This window comes from Polychytrium aggregatum (genome assembly GCF_025602895.1).
Source record: "Polychytrium aggregatum strain JEL109 chromosome Unknown BJ171scaffold_10, whole genome shotgun sequence".
In the NCBI taxonomy this organism is placed as follows: domain Eukaryota; kingdom Fungi; phylum Chytridiomycota; class Chytridiomycetes; order Polychytriales; genus Polychytrium; species Polychytrium aggregatum.
This window is the reverse complement of record NW_026516212.1, coordinates 641,115-660,095: the sequence shown is the minus strand read 5'-3', so window position 1 is coordinate 660,095 and position 18,981 is coordinate 641,115. Positions and strand designations below refer to the sequence as shown.

The window sequence follows — 18,981 nt, the reverse complement described above, 5'->3', positions numbered from 1 at the left end:
AAATAGTCGGCGGTGCTGTGAAGGGTGTGCGGGACCGAGAGCGGCGATGAAGAACGGGCGGTGAGCAATGCAGGTGTGAAGGGATGGATAGATGCAACATCCATTCAACATGCACTCAACATGCACTCAACATGCACTCAACATGGATAGATGCAGCATGCACTCAACATGCACTCAACATGCACTCAACATGCATCCAACATGCATTCAACATGGGCTCACACAAAGAGGTCGGTCTGGGATCGGATGCGGAAAGTCTATGAGGCGTGTCCGGGTGTGAAGGTTTGTCGATGTCGACGCTGTTGCAGTTTCGCACTTTGCCGTTTCGCACTTTGCAGCGCCGCTGTCGATAGAGCAAATGGCGGGTGAGTCTCTCCTTTGTCGCTCGTTGCCGTATCGGTGCCTGTGCCCGATGTGCGGTCGCTGTTATGCCGTCCAACCCTCCGCCATGCCAAGCCATGGCGGCTCTTTACCTTGCGCGGAAGAGAGGCCGTTCGATGGGATCGGTCTGGAGGAGACGATCCTTTGGCCTCCCCCGGCGCTGCTGTCCTCTGCGCTTTTGAGCTTTTCGGCGCTGTCGCCGCCCATTCGCCCTCTCTTGCGTTTGCTTGTCCTTGCTTGCCTTTGCGTGCGTTTGCTGGCTTGCCCGCCTCGCCGATTGCGCGGCTGTCTGCAAGCCACCGCCATCGCACCCGCCACCACCACCGCCAGACTCGTGGATCTTGTGGCATGCTGTCCATGGGCTGGGTGGCATGAGCAGCCCGGCGGGATACTGTCGCCCACCCAACGTCTGGTCCCCGCGAGTCTGCTGTCCATCCCATTGTCCATTACCCATCATCATCGCCATCACCATAATCATCATCATCATCATCGCTATCATCATCATCATCATCATCATCATCAGCTTCCCGCTCTATCATCATCCCGCTGTGCACTGCTCCCCACCACCCCAGCCGAACGCCACCGCCGCGGGCGCGCCAGACCCGTTTGTTTGGACAGCACCTTCCCCCTCCCGGCTTGTCCTCGCTGACGCCAGTGGCTGTACCCGCTGTATCACCATCGTGGCTGTGCTTGTGCGCCGGGACTGGGCCGCGTCGGCCAATCCGGTCGGCCGTTGCCTGGTCTGATGGCCAAGAGCCTGGTCCCCCAGAGCCGTGACTGGGACCAGAATCAGCAGCAACACCAGGAAGCAACACCGGGCAAAGAAAGAAAGGCCGCCATCGCCCAAACTGACAAATCGCGATGCATCTTGCAGTCGTTGGGATCTCTGTTCAGTCTCGGCCAAGCTGCCGCGCCAGGAACCCCGGCCCATCCTCAGCGCTGCTCTCTGCTCGACAGTTCGGCCATGATCTCCTGGACGAACGCGCTTTCCTTGAGCTCGGGCCCATACTTGTCCAGCAGGCCATCAACCACCGCATTGGCCTCGCTGTCGCCAAGCTTGTCAAAGCCCGGTGTGCGAGCCAGATCGCCGAGAAACCGCTCGATCAGGTCGTTGCCGTGCTGCGACATTCAGTCAGTCAGTCGGTCAGTCGGTCAGTCTGCAGGAGGGTATCTCGAGTCCAAGAAGCTCCACCTCTGCCACTATCCAAGCCCAGCCCAAGCCCAGCCCAAGCCCAGCCCGGTCCATCGTACCTCAATATCTTCCTTGGAGCACTTCCATGGGCGACCGAGATCTGCCGAGCCACCACCAATTGCATCCAGTCTCGGCGTCAGTGTCAATGCCGGTGTCAGCGTCCCCACGCCCTTGCCCATCATCCAACATCATGTACACCACACCAGCTGCAGCGATTCACAGCCATCGCATTGCATCGCATTGCATCGCATCGCACCTTCGCCGTCGCTTGAAAAGTTCTCGAGCTCAGCGGCCTTGCGCTTGGCGAGCTTCACAACCGACTCGGGGAACTTTGCCAGCTCCGCGACGTGGATGCCAAAGCTCTGGTCGCAGAACCCATCGAGCACCCGGTAGAGGAGGGTGATGCTGTTTTCGTCCGTCACTGCCTGGACGTGCTTGTTCTTGACGCTCGGGACTTTCTCGGCGAGCGCCGTCAGCTCGTGAAAGTGGGTCGCAAAGAGGCAGAAGCAGCGCAGCTTCGTGGCAATGTGCCTGAGTGTTGCGCAAAGAAATGCATATCAGCCTTGACTTGAAGTCCCAGGCCATATTCCTGTGTATGCGCCTTCCCTCTCGGCCAATCAGCCCCGGATCCAAACACATTTGCGGTGGGATGGGGAATTGGCCCCCCACCCTTCTGCCGCCACGTACCATGAGATGGCCCAGGCCAACCCAAAGCCGTCGTAGGTCGACGTGCCTCTGCCCAACTCGTCAATGATGATCAGCGAGTTGGATGATGCGGCCTGCAAGGTTCGTGAGCAATGTCGCAGGGAAGGAAACATCAGCACCCGACAGCAGTCGGCCTCAACGACAATCTCGTCCGTCTCTCCATCCACAGCCAGGTCTGACCTTCAGAATGGACGAAGTCTCGAGCATTTCCGCCATGAACGTCGACACGCCCTTGAGTTGGCTGTCACCGGCGCCGACTCGGGCCAAGATCGAGTCAAACAAGCAGAGGCTGGCCGAGTCACACGGCACAAAGCAGCCGATCTGGGCCATCAAGGCCGTGACGCCAATCTGATGACAGCCGGATGGGGGGTGGGAATCACAAGGACAGGTCGTGAGTGAGTGAGTCGCCAGCCGTGCATCTCAAGCGATCGACAAGTACAGCACCAATTCGGTAGCATCGCTCACCTGTCGAATGTACGTCGACTTGCCGCCCATGTTGGGTCCAGTGATGATCTGAAACTCGCTTGTGCCTAGACAGTCCAATATCCCCCCCCGCCCGATCCCACGTCGTCGCCGCGCAGCTTGGTTAGTGGACTTGACCATCCATCCGACTTCACTCAGGTCGTCATGGCTCTCAGCCACGTATTCACTCGCAAGAGGCTCTCACTCGCATTCTCACATCGATGCACATCAGCAAAACAATCCTTCCTTGGTACATACCTCGCTCCAGGACAACATCGTTCGCAATGAACGATACACCATCCTGCATTTCCAGACATGGGTGGCGCGATGCCAGCAGCTTGATGTTGCCTTCGCCTGTTGCCCCAATCAGCAAATGCAAATACAGATGCAGCCGCATGAAGCGACATCAGCACATAGAATATCATCACTCGTCTAGTCTGACAGGAGCTCGAGCCGCACGTACCTGTAGGCGTGAGCTTGGGACGAGTATATGGGGTCGGCGCGTGCAGCGACACATGGGCAAAGCTGCAGTGCACATCTTGCATCAGCACACCAGGCTTACAAGGCGCTTTGGGAGCATGTGGCATCAAAGGACCGATTTGCATGCGATACGCACCTGAGCAACACATCGAGATGGGCCACGAGCTGGTTCAGGTGCTCGAGCACCGAGTTGTATGTGACTAGACGAGCGCCGATAAGCCATCGCCGAGCGATTGCAGGACCAGAGGATTGAGCGGCAGTCCAATGAGCGAGCGGATACGCGATCGTTTCGAGCCTCCCCTACCTTCGCCCACTCGAAATGCATCAAGCTGCCAACGGAGCGTGCTGCGACAGTCCCCGGCCATAACCAGCAGCACAGCGCACAAGCCGGCTGATGCCATCGTCGCAGCGTACCTGTAACTTCGATCAGCTTCTTCACAACTTCCTGCTGGAGCGTCTCGTACTGCTCGAGGTAGCTGTAATAGTCTGCGCTCAGCTTCTTGAGTGTCGGGGTTGTGAAGAGCACACCGGCCTTTTGTGTCGACAGTTCGATATAGGAGCGCGAGCCGCGGATGGAGCTGGCGTCCTGGAAGGCGATAGGCAAACCTATGTCAGACATTTGCGGCCGAGATGCTGTCATCGTCCGCAGGAAACGCAATCGGGCCACAGCTTACGTTTCTCGAAAGCCGCAGATGATGGCCGTACTGGCTGCTCTGCTCAAACTTGAGTTTCTTGTCCAGCTCCATGCCCAAATCATCAGCGACCTGTCAACATAGCAGCGTTGGGGAGGAGCAAGTGAGGAGGCACGGATGTGTGGGAAAGCGAGGGGTGATTAACAATGTCAGCGCATATGCTGTCGCGATCGCTGTCGGTGCTGTCCAGAGCCGACATACCCTCGTGACCTCAGGAAAAATGTTGTCCGAAACATGGTCCATTTTATCGCGCATCTCTGGAAGGAAGGATAGCGGTGAGTTTCAGTGAGGCAGGGGCGGGTGGGCCCGGTCGGGCCTAGCCTGAACCGCACCAGTCTCATGACGGCAAGGGGGCCAGAAATCCCCCACTCACCTTGCAGCGCCCCCTCGAAACTGGGCCGGATCATATACGAGTGGCTGTCGGCGGCTTGGAGATCGACAGCAGACTCGATCAGGGTTTTGAGCCTGATGATGTGCCCCAGAAGCTCCTGTTTGAACGGCCGTGTGAGATTGAAAGCACATACACACGGAGGGAGATCAGGAACGCCTCCAGACAGGGCACAAATACGCCCCACCAACAGATGTGCTTCGTTTGGCCGCTCCCTGTCTCCCCTGCAGATACACAAGTCGTATGTCACATGTTGCGCAGAGTCTGATACCTTGATACGCTCGGTGTAGGTGCTGTTGATCAGCTCGGTCTGGGGATCGTCGCCGAAGCACTGGGTTTCGAGCTCGTCCTTGAGCTTCTCGAGACTGACGATGACCTGGTAGATTCTCACCACGTCCTGCAGGCTGGCGTTGCCGCGGTGGAGTCGGCGGGCAAGACGGTGAAGATCTGGGAAGCTCTTGAGACTCTCCTGGATGCCAGAGAGCGTGTGTGCCAGTGCCAATGCCAAAGTCAGTACCAATACCAAACCCGATATCATGCGCCGATGAGGGCTGCCAGACGAGACAACGAGAGCCCGTGGCGGCTCACCTGCAGGGACTGCCGAAGCTCGGTGTTGTTGATCAGGTACTCGACAATATCGTGTCGGTGGTCTTTGACGCAAAGGCAACAAGTGCACACACGTTGTGTTAGTGGCATGGCTGCGCTGACACGTTCATCCCTCTACGCTCCAGCAGCGACACCCCTCGGCGAGCACTGCGAAATGATTCAGCGCATCGCTTACGGATGTCTTCGAGGTTCATGAGCGGCTGCTTCAGCCACTGGGCGAGCAGACGAGAGCCCTGGGCTGTCTTGCATTTGTTGAGGAGTCCGAGAAGGCTCATGTTCTTGTTGGACCCTAAAGATTGGTGTTTGATGAGTGGAAGAGCCAGTGCGAACTGGACACAGAGGCAGAGCCGACAGAACAGAGCAGCTACCATCGTGAGGGCCGGGCATGATGTTGAGAGCTTTGACGGCGGATCCATCCAGCCTCATGTACTGCGACAGGTCGTGGTGCTCCAGGTTGTATTGGCCAAAGTTGCCTGGGTCGCTCATCAGCTGAGCAGCAGCGACGATCGGGGCAAGGGTTATTTTTGATTCCCCCCTGGCTACAGCATAGCGGCTCAATGTCGTGTGATGTCCCCAAGGCCATCAATGTGCTGGGAAGAAGATGAGAACTGCACCCAAGCCTTACACTGAGATACTTGATCAAGCATCCAGCAGAGGCCATTGCAACCTTGAGCTCAAACTCGGCTAGAAGAGCGTGCGCACATGCGTATTCGTGTGTGATATTAGTAGAGAGAACACACACGGCTCCCGAGCATATCGGTGAAGGGCATATGGATCGGCCCGGACAAACACAGATATGGAGGGGGGGGGAGACAGTCTCTGCTGCAACTCACGTCGAGCTGCCACGTTTGTTTCTTCACACAAGAGACGGTTCAGGTCCTGCTCCACATCCTTGCCGAGGAAATCGCCTGCGGTCGAAACCCAGATCGTGCGTGTTATAGCCTTTCCGCCAAGGAGAACTCAGCAATGTGGAGGCGTTGCTATGGAGCGCCGGCCGTCCTGGTTCGGACTGTGCTCGGACTGTGCTCGGGCAGTGCTCGGGCACACGTTACCTCTCTTTCGAAGAGTCGCAATGATGCCGCATCGCTCCAGGATGGCATTGACTTTCTTGCTGTGGTAGCTCGAGGGCTCGTCGGCGATGAGACACTCTTTGACACTCAGCTGGATCAGCAGGGCCTGAGGAAGCGACGCGGCATAGCCATCACAGGGAGCATATTTTAGCGAATGCGCATCGTTGTGCAGACTGTGCGTGCTTCGCAGCCCCACTCATGAATGTGATCATCGCTCGGGCTCTTGCAGCCCAAACCCACCTCCAGGTTTGAAAACGTGTCGTTGTCGATGAACTGGGCCACGCCGAGGGTGAGCATTGTGGTGGCGTCCGTGTAAGCTATTCCGACGAGCTGACGGAAAAGCAATCATAGATGTGAGTCTCGCTGCGGATGTGGCGGAACCGCAGTCGTTATATCACATCGCGGTGGTGTCGCCATCGCTTGGTAGGAGCACGAGGGGTGGGGAGGGCCGAGCCATACCTTTTGATCGGTCGTGATTTCGATTTTGACTGCCATGACAACCGGAGAGGACGAAATCTCGCTGCTGGAGAAGAGCATGTCCTCAATGTCCTGCAGATTTCCAGGCGAGGCCTGTGGTTTGATAACCAGACAGCGTCGTTAGAGCTCTATCCGATGCCGTGCGACTCGGCGCCCATGCGGAACTGAACGCCTTCTCGGAACGCTCGCGAACATACCCGCTTGACAATCTTCCAGGAGCCGCCCTTTCTGGCCTCAGTGTTGCCCCAGATCTCGACTCGATAGAGCTTGGCGAGGAGCAGGTCCTTCAACAGCACGTTAGCCGTAAGCTTGGACATGGTGCAGCTCGGGAGCCCGTCTCCACCTGTTTGCCAAGTTTGCCGAAGCAGAGAGCAGGTTAGCGGGCTGTGCCGATCCTGGAGCGTCTGGACCACGGAGCCTCCTGCCAGAGTCGATCGATCTGGGTGCGCATCGGAGACTTGGTACCTCCAAGATATTTGATGACCGAGCTGGTTTTGTAGATCGTTTGGGCGACAAAGTGTGCATCGTCGCCGTGGACAGAATAGTAGTCCTGCAACAAACAGGACCGTCAATGACAATGTCGCGGCTCGGAGGAGCTGGGTCGACAGGGCCAGTGTGGCTGGGCAATGTGATTGGCGATGCGGATGGCCCAGACCGGCCGAGGCCACTTGCTGGTGACCGATGGCCCTACCCCGTTGTTGCGCTCGAACAGCCTGACAGTGTTCTCGGCTTTCTGCAGACACCGACAGCCGAGATAGTTCGGAGGTCGGTTGAGGGAGATATCCGTTCATTCGTCGGTGGAGGGAATGAGCTCGTTAGTCACAAGGATATCGCTCCAGATAGAGGAGAGGAAGTGTGTCCCTGCGAATGAGCCCCGCGTTGCCCGAGGGAATATGGATGCTGCGACACACAGATAGCCGACAGCACCCGCACAAAGTGACGCACATCAGGCAGCGAAGTAAAGAATGAGCAAAAGCCCTGCTCCGACGACTTGTCGAGCGACAGCTCGGGGCGATCCAGCTTCGAGGACGACGCAGACTCTTCCATCTCTGGCAGTGGCGCGGATGTTTGGCGGCGGGTCTGGTATCGAGTTCGAGGAATCGGCTACGGACTGGTCTGGCGACGAGTCGATCAGATCGAGATGGATGCAGGCCAACGAACGGTGCTGGGCGGACGATGCGGGGGTCTGGGCAAAGCAGATCGCTCCAGGGATGCTGCGCAGCGGGAGGCATCGCCATTTTTGGACAAATGATTGCACAGGCCAGGGTCTGGCTTCGCTCAAGGGCCAGGACCAGTTTCGCTCAAGAACCAGTTTCATTCGGGAGCGAGAGTGCGTCCCAGGTCTCAATCAGCAGCGACGGAAACAGAGGGACCTTGCCTCGATCAGGGCAGCTCTCATCGACAGTAGCTGCAGGCTGACGACCACTCCCGCAAGCAGCCAGCATCTACACCCGCAGGAACACCTGGACCGCATAGTCCTCCAGCGAGCACGTATCGGTCGCAAAGGCCTCGAGGCGGACAGCCAGCATGCACGCCAGGGCATGGGAGCATATCGGGAGGCTGGTTTGATCGGCCGGCGTCTTTGGATCCGAGCGACAGCTGCAGTAGAGCGAGCCCAGCAGCACCAAGTGTGTCGAATCCGCTGCCGCTCCACCGGACGACTCGGTGACCTGTGGCAGCCAGCATGCAGCAGCACCGATAAGTGTGGGGCTCTATATAGACGACCCAGCTTCAACATGCCAAAGCGTTGGACACCACTCTTGACTAGGGACGACTGCAACCACCAACCTTGAAGAAGAAGCGGCCCTCGGGTGACAACACCTTGGTCACTGCCGGCCCAAGACGCAGAAACAAAATGCTCATCAGAAAGACACAAAATCACATCAACGCCTTTGCACTCTTGGTTTGGGGGATTGCTCTCAGCGTTGCGGCACCTGAATCGGGGCATTTGTCCAGGATGTCCAGAGCGTCCAGCGCCAGCTGCGGTCCTGCCCAAAACGATATCCTGCCGAGCACAGGGCGGTTAGTTTTGCTGGACGGGAAAGCGTGCAGTCAAGATGACGGTGGAGGCGATGGTCGAATACCGACTGCTTGAGATGGTCGTCGTCGAGCTCGTCCACAGACCGGGGCAGACGGTCGATGGCCTGTGCCAGGGCCTTGATCCAGAGGAGCGATTCCTCTTCGCGGTGGTTCATGGTGGTCTTGATCGGCAACCAGTTCGGCAACCAGTTCGACAGCCAGTTTGCCGCCCGGCCGGCCTTCTCGGTTCCGCCAAGCGAGAACAAGCCCGTCCCGTTCAGCCGCCGCTCTCCACCCTGGACATCCGCCATCTCTGGCTCCATCTGCCCTCTGTCGTTATCATCCGGAGCGTTTGTTCGTGTCGGTGAGTCCTGCCGGATCCCGCTCTATTGCCGCCCGTCTGCTCTCTCGTCGCTGCCGGCTCACTTGCATCCTCCATCGTCTCCGCACTCGCCTCGCCCAGCCTCATCGTCGGTTCAACCCAAAATGCCCCGATATCAACCTCTGTCGCTCGATCCGTCGGCTCCCAGCAGCTTCCATCGTCCCACCCCGCCCGTCCGCCAGCACAACTCGCCGTTCTACTGCACCTGCTGCATCCCGCTCCTGCAGCAGCTCGGCTCGTTCTTCCCGTTTCCGTCCAGAAAGGAGCTTGCTGGTTACGCCGCTGGAGCCCTGGTAAGCTTGCCATTGCTGCTCCGTCGACCCTGCTGTTTCACGGCCGGCTTCGTCCTCGCTGGCAGTAGCCTCTGAGCAATAGAGCCACGGCGACACCGCCAGATGCAATCGTCAGATACAATCGCCAGATGCAGCCGCTGTCTATCGGCACCTGTCCAATATCCGATTCCGATGGATCATGTCGCCGTCTCAGCAGATCCAGGCCATCTGCCAGCGTTTGAATGGCATCAGCCAAAGCCAACTCTTCGACTTGCAGCCGTGAAGAAATTAAGCATGGCCTCGCATTTTCTCGCATGCGACCGGTCCAACCGCCGGGCCGACGACTGATTCCTCTGTGCATCCTCTTTGCTTCACATCCTTCCCAGTTTGCCTTTGGATGGTGGGCATTCATCGACGGCGTCGTCTATGCATCCACACGCGAACCCTCGCTCCCGAATGAAATCCGATTCGAGGACTATGTCCCCGGCATCCTGTCGACACTCTCGCTGATCATGTAAGCAGCGGAAGGCTCCCCTGGGCATGCTGAAGACCCCCCCGCTCGCCTGAATGCTGGCGGCGTCATACAAATGTGTACTCAACCTCGATTGTCCATTTGGTCATTTTTCTGCCCCCCTCCTTCCGCCTTATTCCCGCCGTGCCAAGTGTGAATCTGATCGACAGCTCAGCACTCAATGGCGACGAGTTTTCCTTTGGCAACTCAAACAGCGCTTACAAGGCCCGCCTGTGCGCCTTCATGGGCATCGCAATGGCCCTGGGCGCTCTCGGTGGAGCCGTGGTAAGCATGAGCCACCAGACGATGAACATCGCACAATGCGTACATACACATCTGGCTCGAGCTAACTCGATCGTCGTGGATGGGCTCGCCATCTTCAGGGCATCACGGTTGTCAAGTACGTCCTGACGGGCATGGAAGGCGATGCCTTCTACTTTGGCTACTCGGTCATTGTTCAAAACGTCTTGATCTTTGCCAGGTACATTCATCGTCGGTGCCGCCATTCCTGTTACGATCGCAGATAGCCCTGTCCACACGCTCTACTCGTTCACTGACTTTATCTGATATGTCTGTGCTTGGTCTCGTCGATCGAATGGGAATCAATCGCCGTGCTCCACTTTGGGAACACTCAGCTCTATGGTCCTGTGGTTCGGCCGAAACAGTGCCGAGGAGGAGTCGATTGCGCTGTACTGATGGCCTGCAGCCTCATATCCACCGCTTGCGGTCGGCTGTCCGCTACTGCTGCCGTTCCTGCTGCTTCCGTAGTGCGTAGCAGTATCCTGGCGAGTGCACAGCCTGTTTTTTGTGTGTGCGAATACCGCTCCCTTTCCAAAGAAGCACTTGGGATTCAATATATATTTGCTTATTCTGCAAGCGCACTATCCTCTCGATGGCACACGGGGCGATTGTTTGGATGCAGAGCGTCCCAACGAGCAGCCAGCACACTGAGAGAAAGATTCACTGGAAAGCCCTGCCCATTCCACTTGATTTGGGTGATTGTATCCGGAGGGCACCGGCCTGTCGAGTCAAGGGCAAAGCGCATTTCGTGCTTGTGGACATTGCGGGTTGCTGTTTGACCGCTTGTGTTTGCCCGGCGTTGTCTGGATGGCGGCGGAGCGGGTTGAAGGTATTTGAGCGCCAGAGAGCGGCTATAGAAGAAGAATTCAACACCGAGAAAGAAAACGGCAAGCTACTGAGATGGGCAATTGTGATAAAAACCAATGAACGTAGGATACAGACGGGCTTGGGAGAAGGACAGGGTGCCAGCTTCTCGTGAAGTTTGAGCCCAGTTTGAAGAGAGATGGCGGTGGAAATTGCAAAGATTAATTTGCTGAATAGTTCCAAAAAGAATCAAAAGAATGCACAAAGAATTGAAAGGAGTGTGGGGTGGGGAGGAAAAGGAAGGAATGTACAAAGAGGGAGGGGGGATGCGCTCCAGAGTGAGGCCGGGAGCAAGAGCAAAGTCATCATTGCGTTGCCGGCTTCAAGGTGGTAAACATAACGGGGAGCTGTAGCACTTCCACCGAAAAGCAGTCGAATTCACAAGGTAGTAGGGGTATGGGATTGAAGATTAGCCCCCTCGGAAGGGATATTTGTGCTGTTGGAATAAGAGGAAATGGCATGATGAGGTTTGGGAGTGTGCAGCCGGAAGGATGAAGTCGGGAATAGCCGCTGCTTAGTACACAAAAGGCCCCGCGGCAAGAGAGAGAGAGAGAGTCAAAGAGAATGAGTTTAGTGCTTGATGGGCATAGGGCCAAGGATGATGGAGGAGTTTGTTGGGTCGCGAGGGCAGAGCGGTGCAGCTTAGGGCCGTCCACGGTCTGTCTTGGCTTCGTGGGCGGTAGACGACGGGGTCGAGTATGAGGTCGACAGTTCCATCGGAGAGTATCCCAGCTGGGACGGAATCACGGCTGGCATGTCCTTGAGCGAGTTGTCGACGTAGATCGGATAGGGCGTGCCCATGGGTCCGGGCTCAAGCAGTCCCTGCGACATCGCTGTGGACGACACTTGCATTGTCGTGAGCGACGGGCCGTATAGATGGGAGAATATAGGGTCCGAGGCCGAGAAGGCTGGGACAGAGCGCATGGATGGGGTCATGCCGGCGGATGAGAGTGTCGTTGCTCCGGGCATATCGGTGCTCATTGTCGCAGAGCAGGAGCTGAGCTCAGTGGCGGTGCCACCCGTCGTGAATGTCGGAAACGGATCCATTCTTTTGCTGCGATCCTCGGTGTCGATCGGCGACATTGACAGAGTAGTGGGCTGGGTCGGAGACTCGGAGCGGGTCGAGTGGTAGCTGCGATGGTACTGGTCGGCCCATTTTCTGTGTTGTCTCGCGGATTGCTCCTCAGCAGCCTTGCTATCGCCGTATTTTGCATAAGACTGGTGTCCAAACGAGGCTGTCGACGAAGGCACAACTAGGTCCGACGAAACGAACGGAAAGGGCACTACAATGCTGGGACCCAGGAGCGGGCTGTAGAGCGATGTGACGCTGTGAGCGCAGTGATACGGCGGCGACTGTGGAGTCGGAAGCAGCTGGAATGGTGAGCTGAGCGGCAGCGGAGACTCGCTCAGGACCGCATTGGAGGCCTGTCCGAGGTTGGGGTAGTTCGCGTAGGTGTGCTCGGGGCTTGGATTGGTCTGGGCGGGACTCAGACGATGCAAGTGATCCATGGGTGTCGTGGCATCGCCTGAGACGTCGCCAAGGCAAGGATCGGTGTACTGACTTGAGGTTCTAGTCCGAGCCTCGCGCATGGCATCGCCTGCTGCCACATGGTGTGTAGATTCGGCCGACTGGCTTCGAGCGCCTGATGTTGCTCCTGTATCGCTGCTGACGCCGACCAGGGCGGCCTTGGGAGAGTCTCGCGGGAGCGAAAGCGGCAAGGTGGTATGGAGTTCAATCTTGGAAACGGGCTGGCCAAGGGCACCGGGTGTGGGTCTGTAGACCGAAGTCGGCGCGGACATTGAGAGATAGGACACGCTATGAGGAGTGGATGGGATGCACGGCACGCATTTTTCGCCATCCATGACCAAGGAAGGCTGCAGTTGGTGGGGAAGGTAAGCCATATAAGTGCCACATCCGTGTGTCGATGCTCTTGTGAGCTGCGCGATGTACAGAGCAAGGTGTGCTCAGAAGAAGGTGCTTGCGGGCGAACTGAAACGATGGAGATCGAAGCCGATTTCGGCGGATGCGCCGACAAGCTCCGAAAATGCCGACAGCCGCAGTGCTCAACCGATTGTAGCCAAGCAACCGACAAACACACAAAGCCAGTATCAGAGGAGATGCATTACCTGCTGACTCGGATAGCCGGGGGCGTTCTGTGAGTAAAAGCCCGACATGTAGCGACTGGAGTAGTGCCTGCTTGGGTCGGAATTGCCGTGGTCCAGCCACATGGGACCCGGAGGCGATGACAGTGACGGGTAGGTCACTTGGACGGCGAACTGCCCATCGGGATCGAGTTGGAGTGAAGATCGCCTGCCGTAGATGCCGCGATACAGATCCAGGTGTCGTTGTGGGGCCGGGCCTGACGGCGGTGGCGGCGGTAGCTGGGACGAATGTGATTGTTTGGGCTGGAGATACGCCTCCACTGGACTCGTGAGCTGACTGCCTGGGTGGCTGCCTGGATAGCTGCCCGGATGGTTTCTGCCGATCGGCGACGAGCGCTGAGAACTTACGGAGCCAGTGGAGCTCCCCTTGGTATGGAGCCCGAGTACGATGCCGGGCTGGCCCGCAGTATACGAGTCCAGAGCGCCAAAGTGCGGAGTCTGCGGCTGTGATTGTGGTTGTGGCTGGTTCACAAAGACTTGATCGATACTTCGCGAGGAACCGACGGGCGCGGTTGCGTAGCGGGTGTGGCCAAGGAACGTGGTGATGGCCGATGTGCTGCGAGTCTTGAGGGTCGACGAGGCCGAGCCCATCGCATCGTTGAAGAAGCCATCGTTGGCAGAAACACTGTGGCCGCGAGCGGATACGGGCGAGCCCGAAAGAAAGCCGCCAAACGCCCCGGGAGATATCAGGTCGACCTTTGTGCGGGTGGCTGCACCGTTCGCGGATGCCAGAGGCTGCTGCAGCACCCTGTTGCTAGATTCATCCTTGGCTGTGGGCGAGTGCGATGAGAAGCGACGGTCGCTGCTGACGCACTTTGGATGCGGAGCGGACTCGAGAAGCGAGCTGAGTTTGTCAAACTCAGCCTGAGCGACGCGGAGATATGACATACGGGATTAGGCGCTTCGCACGGCTGTTTGGGCGTTTGAGGGGGGGGGTCGATAACAGCGGCGAGTATCACAGAGGAGACGTAGAGACAGCGATCGGACCAGAAATAGAGCTCGACCATGCGCTGCGTATCCAAAGCACGTACCTTGGTCACGGAGGCTATGTGGCCACTGCAAGGATCGGCGCCTACAAACGAGAGCTTGCCGTCAGGCGGAAGGGACTCGGGGGTGTTGACTTTGGTGGCATTGCCCCCGACAGACGAATCCAGCTCCAAGCCAGTGCAATGATCGGCTGTGGCTCCGTCCTTGGAGCGTCGGAATGCCCTTGTGTCCGAGCGAGTCGAGTCGCCTGGCCCACGGAGTTTGGTGGTCCGCTGAGGAGGCGGTGGTGAGGGCGAGTGCTTGCCCAGATACATGTACTGGATGATGCGCCTCCCGCCCTTGCCGTTGCCGGCGCGACCGAGCTTGTCGATGTTATGTCGCTTCTTGAAGGCAGCGAACCATCGAGGCGAGAACCTGAAGACCGTGTCGCCCTCGGGGGTGACCTCGTTGGGGTAGAGTTTGAAAAACAGCTTCTTGGCCCGGGTCAGCAAAAACGCGGCGGTCACGGTCAGGTTCTGCTCGATGGCTTTGCGATACTCTTGAGCCAGCTCCTGCTCGAGCTCGGCGTAGAGGGGTCGACGACCAGGAGGACAGCCGGTTTCCAGGGCATGCTCTCGCGAGTTCTTTTCAGGCGACGGGCGCAACGAATCGCGATGCAGCTTGCGGATATCTTGAAAGCGGCCCTCCTGGGAAGGATGGCAAGAGGGTATACGGTGGGAAAGGGGATGGAGGCGGAGATGGGAGTGGGAGTGGAAATAGAAACGAATACCGAACGCTATGGTAAGCGAGGGAGACGACGGCAGAGACAGTCAAAGCCGAACGCGATAGATATGTGGTTGAGCGTATGAGCGTGGGAAACGAGGACAAGCCGGGTGCGAGATGTGGAGATTGGTAGTGTGCGGATTGATAGTGTGGGGATTGATAGGTGCTCATGGGTCGGGGATGCGGAATGAAGCCCAAGTATGGGCTTGGAGGGGTAATAGGAGCCAGGCTCGAGCTTACCTCCGATTTGGTCTCGGTGACGAGCGACGGGTGTCCGGCAAAGATGTTGCCGCCAGCGGAATAGCCTGGAGAGATAGAGGCGACAAGCTCGTGAGCACCCAAAGCTGTCGGGCCTGGCAAAGGGGGTCCTGACGAGGGCTCGTACGTGCAGCAGGCAGGGAGGGAATCAGATGCATCGAACAGGACAGGCTCGATTGGGGAGGTCGGGGAGGCAGTTTGTCCAGATGACTGACTCTCACTGAAATCGGCAACGCGAACGTCAAGTGCAGAGAATCCACTTGACCAGGAGTAACCGCATGGAGGCTTGATATCCTCGAGCGAATCGAACGTACCTGGAGCGGGCGAATAGCAAGTAACCGCGGCAAGGTGGTCCTTTGGGGCCGAGAGACTGCACGGAGTAGTAGCAGGCGGGGGTGCCCACGGCCGCGACGAAGGCACGCTGAAGTCGTTCAGAAACAGCGAGAGCCCGGTAGCATCGATATCCTTGGAGTCGCCCGGCTGCAGCGGCTTGCGCGAGACCGAAAAGCCAAACGGGCTTGAGGGCCTGAGGGGCGAGTTTATAAGTTCAAAAGGAGGAGGAATCATGGATGAATATGGTCAAGTTGGGGGGGGGATCGACTGGAGACCAGACGGGAAGGATCCAAAGATCAGATGGGGGTGGCCTGTGGATGCCAGAGGACGGAGGACTCCAAACACACACAGTGGTTGAGATCCCGGCGAGGCTGGAGGATGGCGTCTGCCAATAGCAGCTTTATGGGTTTTCCCGGTGGATGGGCGAGAGCGAGGGGGGTCAGCCGTGGCCGATATAAAGGCCACGGACAGGCGAGGTGGAGCCGGGCGGAGGGAGCGGGGCTCGCCGATCACGGCGACCGCTTGGCCGGCGTTGCTCCGGCCAGCTGCACCAATCGCCCAAGGGCGGGAACAGGCTGTCCGCTCGCATCCATGCCGCGGCGGAGTGCGACGGGGGTCGGGGGGGGTATCGGCTGGGGTGGTGTACCTGGGGCAACCCTCGACCGAGGAGGTCGATATGCTGAACTGATGGTCCGGCCGAAGAAGTGCACTGCGTTTGGGCTGGTGATCTCGCTCGTGGAAGAGGGCTGCTCGAAAGGCTGCTTGGCGGACGACAGATCGACCACTCGTTCAGATGCGAGTACTGTCGTGATATCCCGGGCGGGAATGTCTTGGGCGATAATGCCCTGGATAGGTTTCCGTCACGATAGGAGATGCTTCCGAACGGAAACGCAGACGCTGGTAGGATGACAAGCGCACCCGGCATGATTCAGCAATGCCTCGGATTGGTGCAGGAACTGCATCTGATGTGGGAAAAGCAATCGGACGAGCTCTGATAGGGCGGTAGATGTGCTCAATCCAGACGAGATAATGTTTGAGGGAGTTGACAGCAACATGGCTGTGAGCGCTGTGGACCGAGCACTGTGGACAGAGATGCCCTCAGCACCTTGGGCGACGACACTGCCAAACGGATCCGCATGCGATTCACGGCCTCGTCCGGGCCGCAGACAATGCAAGAGCCGCCTGATCGCAGCTCGCATATCGTCTTGGAGGGGTTCACCTTCCGCGCTCTCGTCACTGCAATGCTATGACGTGATGGGCGGGCAGAGAGAACGGTGGTGGGCCAGACAGGCAGCTGGGCGGCGAAAGCTGTGCTCGCCCTGGGCCGCTGCGCTGGAGATCCTCGCCGAGGAAAGGGGAGGGTCCTATTGTTGCAGAGCTGCTGGATCCAGCGACCGCTGCTGCCGTTGGGACGCTCGCCAGGTATCGAGACGGGGCAGGTCCGATTAGGACCCACGGCCAGAGAGCGACCACGGCCCCAGATGCGACCATGATCAGATGCAGCTTGGGCCATAGATGCAACCATGATCAGATGTGACCATGATCATAGATGCAACCATGATCAGATACTGCCATGATCACAGATGCAACCATGATCAGATGCAACCACCCACCCCAATATGGCCATGACCACAAATGCTCGCCTTGCAGGCCGATCATGTCTCCTGCGACCAGGACCAGTCTGGGACAAGAACGCTTCCCACCATCGCACATCCTCCCTCGTCGTCGATTCCCACTCGTCTCACCCCTTCTCCCCGTCGCCTTCTGCATCTCCCGCCCGGATTGCCAGCCACATGCCTCGAGCGTCGTCCATTGTCCCTCGTCCCTCGTCGGCCCGCTTGCAGTTCCCGCCCAGGCGGCGGTTCACCCTCCTCCCCAAAGTGCCCCGCCCATTTGCAGTGCCGGAGCAACGCCTTCCCTCCTACGTATGCCTCCCCTTATCAACAGCAATGGCCCAGTGGCGGGCCTGAGGCCGTTTTTCTCCTTCATCGGCCGCTGCTCTCGGCTGTCTGGTGCCCTCGCCCAAGCCAGTCTTGCTCGACATGGGGCTGAAAGACCTCGCTGGGCCAGCGAGCGTCAATCTCCTCCGCTCTGGCATGCCTTGCATTGGTTTTGGTGGCCGCTGACTGTGGCAGCGGCCATGTCGCCGATTGGTTCAGGGGCGGAGGTTGTTTGCCGCTTCGCTTCCCTTCTTCCTCCTCCTCCTCCTCCTCCTCCCGCAGCTGGCAGCCGGCTCCAGATTTGAGTTTCCCTCGAGGGACGATCCGCCGAGAGAGGGAGGCGAAGAAGCCAGCCAAGAGCGACTATTGCGAGGGACTTGGCCTCGAGATTGGTTGGGTTGGGTCAATGCCGCCATTATCGTCCGGTGGAGTTGACGGCCCGCTAGCCCTCCTCGGGCCGTGGCGGGCCCGGCCGGGCCTAAAGTGCGGAGTGGGAGATAGACTGTCACGATATGCTGTTCGAGACAGAGAAAGTATTTAATCTTATCTAATGCGATGCACCGGGCTACACCTGGAGGCGACGGTGCGTACTCCATGCGATAGGAGGGGGGTGACATCAGAGTAGAGTTGGGGCGGCCCGATACGCAATGGCGTGAACAAGCATGATATGACGTGCTATGGAGACAGAATGATGCAGCATGAGATGGAGTGCAATAGGCGGCAGGATGGAGCGCAATAGGAGACAGGACGGGGTGAGATAGGAGTGCGATGGAGTGCGATGCGATGGAGTCAAGGGTGGGGAGTTCCAAATGCTCGACCGTGGGATCGGATGCGAAATCGAGGGAGATGTCTATTCTTCTCCTTCCGAGCCATGCCTCGAAATCCGGGGTCATCACCGTCGAGGTTTCGGGCTTTCTCGACTCGACCCGTAGCGATCATGCGGATTAGCATGCCACCGTGGGCGAAATGGATCGCTATAGCTGCTTGGTGATCGTTGCGAGCCGCCAAAGGCCAAAGTCGGTTCGGGAACTCCTCCCGCCAACGGGGCTGCCCGAGGGCTTGCATCAACCCAAGCGGACTTGCCCCGGGGCATCGACGGATCTGCAGAGGCCCCGGCCGCTTCTCTCCCAGCGGCGTCGAGGAGCCCTTCACCGCGGGAATCAGTTGCTGGGTGGTGGCCGCCGAGAGGCGTCGATTGACCCTGGGCATCAACCAGCCCGTGGTCATGTCCCAGGCGGCAACACAGCTGGCGAGACAACACCCCCTCGGCATCCATTTCGGCTCGACCAAGGAGCAAAGCCGTCACAGAACGTCACCGGAAATCACTCACCGTCAAAGGACGGAACCAGGCGCGGGAAATGGATTATTTGCTGATGAGCAATGCGATGGGCTGCAGCGCTCCACTTCATCCGCTTTTCTCCATCGCAGAGATTCAGCCAGCAACCGCACCCGGGAACTCGACCACGGACACTTTCTGGCCCGTTGCTGCACCGCATAACCGAGGCGGCGGCGGCGGTGGCAGCAGCGGCAGCGGCAGCGGCCAGGTCCGCATCGAGCTGATCCGTGTGCGGCGAGTATGCAGTTCTCGTTGATGGGTGCCTCGGTGGAAGAACGTTGCGGCTTCATGAGACGGCCCCCATTGCTCTCGACCGCTCTCTCGACCGCTCTCGGCTGCTCTCGGCATTTGCTGCCGCAGCACCGTGGGCCTGACCACGCCACCCTGCGCAAACGGTGGTC

At 58.5% G+C, this 18,981-nt stretch overlaps 3 protein-coding genes across 3 annotated transcripts; 1 reads left to right on the top strand and 2 right to left on the bottom strand.

Moving 5' to 3' along the window:
• Positions 1 to 1,237: 1,237 nt before the first annotated feature.
• Positions 1,238 to 7,663, bottom strand: BJ171DRAFT_496590 (muts domain V-domain-containing protein). Its single transcript, XM_053110209.1, has 26 exons — positions 7,399 to 7,663; positions 7,145 to 7,186; positions 6,919 to 7,003; positions 6,651 to 6,796; positions 6,436 to 6,546; positions 6,217 to 6,306; positions 5,959 to 6,082; positions 5,740 to 5,814; positions 5,532 to 5,590; positions 5,275 to 5,395; positions 5,082 to 5,195; positions 4,889 to 4,950; positions 4,572 to 4,769; positions 4,286 to 4,400; positions 4,114 to 4,169; positions 3,895 to 3,984; positions 3,635 to 3,806; positions 3,357 to 3,420; positions 3,204 to 3,265; positions 2,999 to 3,094; positions 2,744 to 2,808; positions 2,459 to 2,626; positions 2,261 to 2,352; positions 1,830 to 2,104; positions 1,633 to 1,673; positions 1,238 to 1,500 (listed from the first exon to the last, which is right to left on the bottom strand). Exons 1-26 carry the CDS (start codon positions 7,498 to 7,500, stop codon positions 1,315 to 1,317), a joined length of 2,811 nt encoding a protein of 936 aa, XP_052968765.1. The 5' UTR covers positions 7,501 to 7,663; the 3' UTR covers positions 1,238 to 1,314.
• A 40-nt stretch (positions 7,664 to 7,703) lies between these two features.
• Positions 7,704 to 8,497, bottom strand: BJ171DRAFT_17319 (uncharacterized protein). Its single transcript, XM_053105986.1, has one exon. The coding sequence runs from the start codon at positions 8,399 to 8,401 to the stop codon at positions 7,802 to 7,804; it is 600 nt and encodes a 199-aa protein (XP_052968764.1). The 5' UTR covers positions 8,402 to 8,497; the 3' UTR covers positions 7,704 to 7,801.
• Positions 8,498 to 8,540: 43 nt separating this feature from the next.
• Positions 8,541 to 10,522, top strand: BJ171DRAFT_496585 (uncharacterized protein). The gene is made up of 6 exons (XM_053110208.1): positions 8,541 to 8,836; positions 8,936 to 9,147; positions 9,513 to 9,640; positions 9,790 to 9,922; positions 10,021 to 10,118; positions 10,273 to 10,522. Exons 1-6 carry the CDS (start codon positions 8,593 to 8,595, stop codon positions 10,331 to 10,333), a joined length of 876 nt encoding a protein of 291 aa, XP_052968763.1. The 5' UTR covers positions 8,541 to 8,592; the 3' UTR covers positions 10,334 to 10,522.
• Positions 10,523 to 18,981: the final 8,459 nt, after the last annotated feature.

Excerpts from the sequence above, each read along its gene's own strand:
- BJ171DRAFT_496585 (XM_053110208.1), top strand. The coding sequence starts at position 8,593 with ATGGCCTGTGCCAGGGCCTTGATCCAGAGGAGCGATTCCTCTTCGCGG. Across the intron at positions 8,837-8,935 it reads CGGAGCGTTTGTTCGTGTCG|CCTCATCGTCGGTTCAACCC; the intron begins GTGAGTCCTGCC and ends CGCCTCGCCCAG. Across the intron at positions 9,148-9,512 it reads GTTACGCCGCTGGAGCCCTG|TTTGCCTTTGGATGGTGGGC; the intron begins GTAAGCTTGCCA and ends CATCCTTCCCAG.
- BJ171DRAFT_17319 (XM_053105986.1), bottom strand. The coding sequence starts at position 8,401 with ATGCCCCGATTCAGGTGCCGCAACGCTGAGAGCAATCCCCCAAACCAA.
- BJ171DRAFT_496590 (XM_053110209.1), bottom strand. The coding sequence starts at position 7,500 with ATGGAAGAGTCTGCGTCGTCCTCGAAGCTGGATCGCCCCGAGCTGTCG. Across the intron at positions 3,421-3,634 it reads GAAGCTGATCGAAGTTACAG|TCACATACAACTCGGTGCTC; the intron begins GTACGCTGCGAC and ends GCGCTCGTCTAG. Across the intron at positions 1,501-1,632 it reads GCTCCAAGGAAGATATTGAG|CACGGCAACGACCTGATCGA; the intron begins GTACGATGGACC and ends TGAATGTCGCAG.